Source organism: Aptenodytes forsteri, unplaced genomic scaffold, assembly GCF_000699145.1.
Source record: "Aptenodytes forsteri isolate BGI_AS27 unplaced genomic scaffold, ASM69914v1 Scaffold236, whole genome shotgun sequence".
NCBI lineage: Eukaryota > Metazoa > Chordata > Aves > Sphenisciformes > Spheniscidae > Aptenodytes > Aptenodytes forsteri.
The window spans coordinates 1910652-1917540 of record NW_008794456.1 but is presented as its reverse complement, the minus strand read 5'-3'; the positions used below and the strand labels follow the sequence as shown (position 1 = coordinate 1917540).

Here is a 6889-nt window from a genome sequence, read left to right as displayed (position 1 = left end):
CTCCAAGCAGGGAGCCAGCTTGCAAGGGCAGAGGAGCTGGGTCAGTCTGGGCACGCGGACTGGGAGGGCTGTTCTCAGCACTGCTGCTCTGCCTGGGGAAAAGGGACGTGATGGATCATTCTGCACCATGGCACAGCCAATCTGCCTCAAGAAAAATCCGCTGGTGCATGCAAGGACATCTCCCAGGCAGAGAAAGGGTCTTTGAGAAGGGTAAAAATATCTTTGAGTACTTATTGTGTGCTGAGCAGACCCCTAGACCAGTATATCTTTGCAGGATCTGTGAGATCAGAAATGGAGGTTTCTATCAATACTTTTCTAGCCTGAATAGCTCAAATTTAGCCCCTGAATGTGCGTGTCCTAGCTCTGCACTGTTGGTGAAGTTTGGGTAGCTGTAGAGGGTAAACTCCCCATCTCTCCCCACTGGCAACAGGAGGAGACGAAAGGGAGTGTGATGGCCGGGTAGGTGACATTAATGGGCAAGAATCCAAGCCCAGGGACATTGCATCAGCTTGATGTGATCATTCAATTGCTGGTCTCTCAGTACGGTGTTTTTTTGACCGCAGCGCTGTCACCCCTCACTTTGTCACTAAGCTAAATGGTCCGACTCACTGAGAAAAGTTTTTTCCAACCACTTCATCATTGCAGCAACTTCTCCAAACCCTCTCCAATTGTTTAACCCTCTGCTAACACCTATACTGGACAGTAGAAGGGCAGGGAGCAGGGTTTCCCCTCTCCAGGAGCTCCGTAGGCTCTTGCTCAAGTCTGACCATGTCAGAAGTCCTCGGGAGAGCACTCAAAAGAACGGGACTTTGGGAAGGTTTAGGGACCAGGTCATTTATCCTGTCCTCTGGAGGTTATCTGAGGATGATCTCAAGAGGTTTCTTTCAACCTAAATGACTCTGTGATTTTGTGACTTGTTATCAGAGTAAGAGGAGATGCTGGATCCTAGATCCCGCCCGGATATCCACCAACCAAGAAAGATACAGAGGTACCAGAGATGCTTCAGGGAAGACCCATGTGCATGACCAAAGACTTTGAAACAAAGCCTGATCATAAGAATGTTAAGGACAGCTTAGGTTAAGGCGGCCTTAACCACAACCTGCAATTAGCAGCCCATTTTGTAACACTGGGGATAATGAAACACCAGAACAGTTTCCCCGAGGGTTGTCCCTGAGCCTGCATCATGAACAACCTTTCCATTGGTTGGACACATCTCAAAAAGATTTGTCCTAGGTCAGATGAGATCTACCCCAGAGTAGTTGACGTCACACACAGTTGGACCGAATGATCCCAGGTTTAAGAGCTAACAGAAGGGGCTCCAGGGATCTGTTTGCACCGGTGTGGTAGGAGATCTGGAGACCTTGGTGTCTAAAGGCTCAGGGAACTTCTGAGCAAGAAAAGAGCCAGAGGAGCCAGGGGACTGTACAAAGCCTTTGTTCTCATTTCAGACCCTGACAGAGCTGCATGTCAAGTCATAGGAAAGTGGCACGGTATAATACTGTGCAGGTCAACAGCACCTTTCATCTGAGGATTGTAAAGCCCTTTCAAGACATCAGTTTGTTAAACCTCACAACACCCCTGTGAGGTAGGTATTACCCCCCATTTTACAGATGGGGGGAACTGAGGCACAGAGAAATGCAATGGCTTGGCCAAGACCTTTGGGCAAGCCAATGACACAGGCAGGAGGTCCTCCTGCTCTTGTTCCCGGCTTGTGGCTCCTTCCCCCTTCGGACAGCAGAGTGTTAGCAGCTCACAGAGCCACTGCTGGGCTTGCCCCATGAGCAGGGAACATGCAATGTTTATGGAGGGCTCCTGAGCCCCTTGAAAGCACCCTGGTAACCAGCTGCCACCAGCACTTCAGACATTAAACCATTTCCCAGACAGCTTCTCCTTCCAGGTGCGACCCCAGGATTGTCACTGTTTTTTCCTGTGCAATCAGGTAGGAGGCCAGGAGGAGCCTGAGAACTTGGATCCTTCATGGAAATGTCCCAGCACTGTATGGCAACAGTCCAAACTGAAAACCACTTTTCTCTCATGGCAAATGTCTCCCCGGAGACAATGCCCAGCATTGAACTCTGGTGGCAATGGGTGGTGGTGGGGTCTCACCAGGCCTGGAGGAGAAGGAGGAGGTAGCTAGAAGGATATTACACGGCTTTTGCTGCCACTGTTGTCAGCATCTTTCATCAGTGTTGGATGTTCACCTGACCCCAAGTCACCTCATCCCAGCCCATGTGCAATGTCAAGAAGAAACTAAAGCTGGGGGGTAAATTGGCCAGGAAGCGATGCCAGGAGCTGTGGTGGAGTCTCCATCATGGTAACCCCACCGCCAACCCACCCCAACCCTTAGTTACGTCATGGTACCAATTTCCCCTCTCCTCCCCCCACCACGACAGTTTTTGTGCTGAATACATATTCTGCCTTATAAAAATAGTCCTCTGGTATCAAAAGACAAATAAAACAAGAGAGGAATAAAAGACCCCTGTCGCCAGCAGCAGTGCAAATCAGGAGAGCCAGCTCAGGAAGGATGGGCTTAAGGTGTCCTCGGTTTGTCACTTCTTCAAGGGGAAGGAGGTTGATTGGACTTTGATGGCTGGGACTGGCCTAGAGCGAAAAGAAACAGAAAGGAGACAACTCATTTGAGTGCAGAGACTAAGCATCCACCACCTCCACCACAACCATCCTTCCACATCTCAGGGAAGACAGACCAGCTGCTGTCCCTGAGACCAGAGGGGACCTGGGACTGTCATGGTCACCCATGTCCTCTCTCAAAGATACAACCCCAGATTGTATCGCTTTGAGGTGTTTTCCTTTGGTGTACCCTCAAAACCCTGATAGGATTGCAGAGTCCACCAAAGCATGTGGTGACACTGGGCAGTAACCAGCAGTGAGAACTGGGAGCCCACCAGCTGTGGGAGTGATGTCCCCCAAGAGGTTACTGCTCTTGGCTTCCCAGGAACAGCCAAGTTCGTGGACTACCAAGAGACATCACCAAATCAACCAACCTGATATGGACCCTATAGTCCATCCTGGGAATTCATGAAATCTCTCACCTCATCCATCCAGGAAAGACAACAGTTCCCTGACCCTCTCCTAGCATGTTGGTGGTGTCAAGTAATGAATACAGACCAGGACACCGGCACATCCTGCTCCCTGGAACAAGTCTGGCCCTGCCAGTCTACACTTTCTGACATGGGCACAGTTTCAAGAGAGGATGGCCAGGGACTGCTCTCAGTGGGCAGCAAGGATAAAACTACACCGTTTGGGGAAGGGAGCTGAGTTTGGCTGCTGGGATGTGCCAAGCCTTTCTCTTTTGGGACCACAGAACAGGCCTGGTTTATCTACTAGAAGAGATGAGCTGTAGGGATTGAGTTACACTGAGAAATTTTGAGGCATATTCAGCCTCTTTGTGGTGACAACTACAAAGGCATAAGAACCTAAAATAGTGTAAGAGGGTCAAAGCAGTAATTAGCAAAGCAGACTGTCTGGGGATGAGGGCCAACTTCAGTCCAGCACGGTGCCTTCTCTCCATGGCTGGATATGGCCCACAAGCCTGGCTAGCAGAAGCGGATGCAAGCACGATCCCTTGAGGCTCCACTGGCCCATATCCAGAGGATTTAGCAGTACAGCAAGAGTTGAAAGTAGTAGTGATACTGTAAAGGACTTGGACTTAATCTTCCAGCTCCAAAATGGAAAACCTGCGTCTTCCATTCCCTTGGATACAGGTGCCCAAGCCCTGCTGTTGCTGGGGTACCAAGATGGGCTGCTCATCTAGGAGCCTCTGGGAAGGCAGACGTTTAATCCCCAGTCTCCTGGTTCCCAGCCCAGTGCTTAACCAAAGGCCATCCCCCCACAAGCAGTCCCCATGGTCCTGCATGGTGTCTGTGATTCACCTTTGAGGCGGCATCGGCCTGCAGGGAGGAAAGATGAAAGAGACCATCATTGTCCATCCCTTCACTCCACTGTCCCCCAGCAGAACACCAACAGCTCCCTCCATGCTCTGGGAGGGGGAGGTCACATGCACGCCCAAAGGATGGCAACTCCCTTAACCCATCAGGACCTTACAAGACCCAAAGACCCAACCTTGGTCACCGTTGGCCAACCTTGGCCCAAACCCTGCGGGGTCCTGCCAGGTGGAGGCATGGCTGCAGATCCCGGGCACCTGCAGGTACCTTGCTTGGGTGGGCAGGCTTTTCTCCTGCACCATGCAGGAAGGAGCATGGGCACAGGATTGTTTATGCACGTAGCATCCCCATCTGGATAAACACTTTGGTTGCAGTTGCTCCCCAGGTAGCAGAATTTGGGACGTCTTCTGATTTCCTTCCTACCTTTTGCTGCTGCCCCCACATGCCCCATACCAAAGATCCACAATGCCCTACAGGCCAGTTACCCCAAAGCTGGTGGCCTTTGAACTCTCTGTAGCTCCAGCAGTGTGCACAGACCCGCACACCCCAGAGCACAGAGCATTTCCCCCGCTCCTCAGCAGCCTGGCCTGTACACACCAGCCATATTGGGGAGGAGCAGGAGAAACCCAGGTCACAGTGAAGACACCACGAGGGGCAGACCAGAGCACACCACAATGACATTTGGGATGTCCCACCCAGACGTGACCCACAAGACTCCCCACTGTGTCCACCTGCAGGACCCCAGCAGTGGTGGGAGACAGCTCAGCTCCTCTCTCAACTTACTTTAATGGCCTTGTGGGGTGGCTCATGGCACTTGTAGCCGACACCTTGAAGTTGGTAGGAGGGACCATGACCAGCAGGGTCTGTCCATGTGCAGGAGGCAGTTCTTTGGCCAGAAGAGGACTTCCAGGCAGCGGCCGACGGGGGGGCTGGTGCTTTGGGATGACCTGGGATCACAAAGTGTATGGAGAGAGACAACATCCTTAGAGGAGCATCCAGTGACCTCCTACCTCCTCTCTCCTCTGCTGCAGAGCTGAGATGCTTAAAGCATGTAACAACAACACGCAAACTACCTTAAAATATTCTCATTATCTAATGAGCTTTCGTCACCATTGCAACAGATTAATCTCTTAGGGTGGCGTGACAGATCCTTAATAGTGCCCGACCCAAAAGAGCCACAGGCAGCCAAAAAACAGGGAATTTCTGTGAGTCTGGAAGGAAAGCACAGCCAACCAGCAAAGCTCACCAGCGGGGTCCTCACAGGGCTGCAGGGAAGAGGTTTCTTTGGAGGCGGCAGCTTAGCCTGGGAGACGACCTTTTTGGTGGGGACCATGGGCGATTTGCTGACTGGCGGAGGTGGCCTGGCAGGCTTGGGGTCTCTCGGGCGCGGAGGGATGGAGTGGGGAGGCGGGCGAAGAGGGTGGACAACGTTGACAGGCTGAGAGCCAGGCTGGTGAGCGCTGGGTTTGGCGGGGAACGCAGCCCGTGTTGCCTGCGGGGACAAGAAAAGCAGGAGTATGGAGAAAATCCTTAGGTGCATTTTCCTGGGTGCTGAAAAGCAGATGTCCCCTCAAGGTCTGGGTGCTAGGGAGTTGCAGTTGTATTTATTCCACTTTCTGGGACCACCACTTTTACCATCCCACCCAAAAGCTGAACATGTTTCCTCCTCGCTAACCATATGAGAGCACACAAGAATGAGAAAGGTGCTGGTCTCAGGAGATCTGGAGCAGGGCCAGCTCTGGTGAATCCACACCAGATTTCCACCAGACGGGAGACATCATCCCTTCTGCCACGCTCTCAGCCACTGTGGACGTGCTCAAAAACCCTAAATTCTTCCTAAATTCAGCCCTGGGCTTACCCATCCCAAGGTCACCAGAGCTGACACAACCAGCAGCAGAAGCATCTGCCTCCCCGGAGACCCAGCACAAAGTCAACAGCGGGATTGCACAGCCCCCTGCTAAGCTTTGCCTAAGGCTCCTGGCAATCACCGGTGTCTTTCTGAGCAGGCAGAGCTCAACAGGCTCACTTTTAGGAGGGATGTGTACTACTGACCAAGGGCTTACAGTGTAGACACAATGCAAAACCAGCATGGAGCACCAGCTGCTTGCCCAGTTGCTAGAGGTAGATGTGATCACCCACAAGTATCAAGTCGCGGGAAGGGAAAGCAAACCTGGAAGGTGAGTTATTACTTACTTTATTAGTGTGGCTGGAGGTGGAAATGTTCCGCAAGGTGAAAGCAGCTTTGGGATGGCCACTGGTTGACTTCCGACTGATGGTTTTGTTCCTGCCCGAGATCACAAACGTAAATCACAGATGGCAAAATAAAGCAACCATTTTTTGCAACAGCTGCCTCCCGAAATGCTGCACATCAGCGAGATCCTGTCTCCGTTAAGAGATCGTTAACAGACAGTCTTGCGGGGCTGGGTGAGCAGAGGTAACAAGTCTGTCTTGAGATAATGAGGGTAATGAAGGAGGTTGGTTGGTTCCATAATTTTTTCTCAAATTATTGCATGGGCTCTGAGGTATGTGTGTGCCTGTACCTGTACTAGGAGTGGAAATAATGAGAATATCTAAATTCAGTGCTCCTTTAGAGCCCTTCCAGTTCTTGCAGCCTGCTAGGAGCAGATGGTGAGAAAGCTCCTCGGTACCAGGCCACCTTCGTCATCACTCTCTGGGGTTGTCCTGTCCAGAGGACCATTCCTGTCCTCTGCTCAGGGGAGAGCTGAGAGCCTCAGATTTCCCAGGAGAGAGCTCTTCCTATCTCAAACCAGGTCTCACACCAGTTTGAAACATCCTGTGCACCACCAGCTCCCCCACAACTGTTCCTACCAGGCTGGAAGCTGCAGTGGCAAGAAAACAAGGTTTCAGAGTCTCACTGGGTCCTCAAGAGAGAAGGGATTTAGGATGCGTCACCCACCTATATGTCTCCTGGCTCCTTCTCCTCATCTCCTTTATCCATTTATTAGGAGTGAGTTCCTCCCGCCGGT

The 6889-nt window shown here is 51.8% G+C and overlaps 1 protein-coding gene across 1 annotated transcript in view; it reads right to left on the bottom strand.

Moving 5' to 3' along the window:
- Nucleotides 1-2406: 2406 nt before the first annotated feature.
- Nucleotides 2407-6889, bottom strand: part of ADAM33 (ADAM metallopeptidase domain 33) — a 35293-nt gene continuing 30810 nt past the window's right edge. The window contains exons 19-23 of the mRNA XM_009290720.2: nt 6096-6186; nt 5149-5394; nt 4686-4849; nt 3891-3908; nt 2407-2601 (exon numbers count right to left, since the gene is read on the bottom strand). Of these exons, the coding sequence (XP_009288995.1) occupies nt 2550-2601; nt 3891-3908; nt 4686-4849; nt 5149-5394; nt 6096-6186 (571 nt within the window). The 3' untranslated portion in view covers nt 2407-2549. The remainder of the gene's footprint in view (nt 2602-3890; nt 3909-4685; nt 4850-5148; nt 5395-6095; nt 6187-6889) is intronic.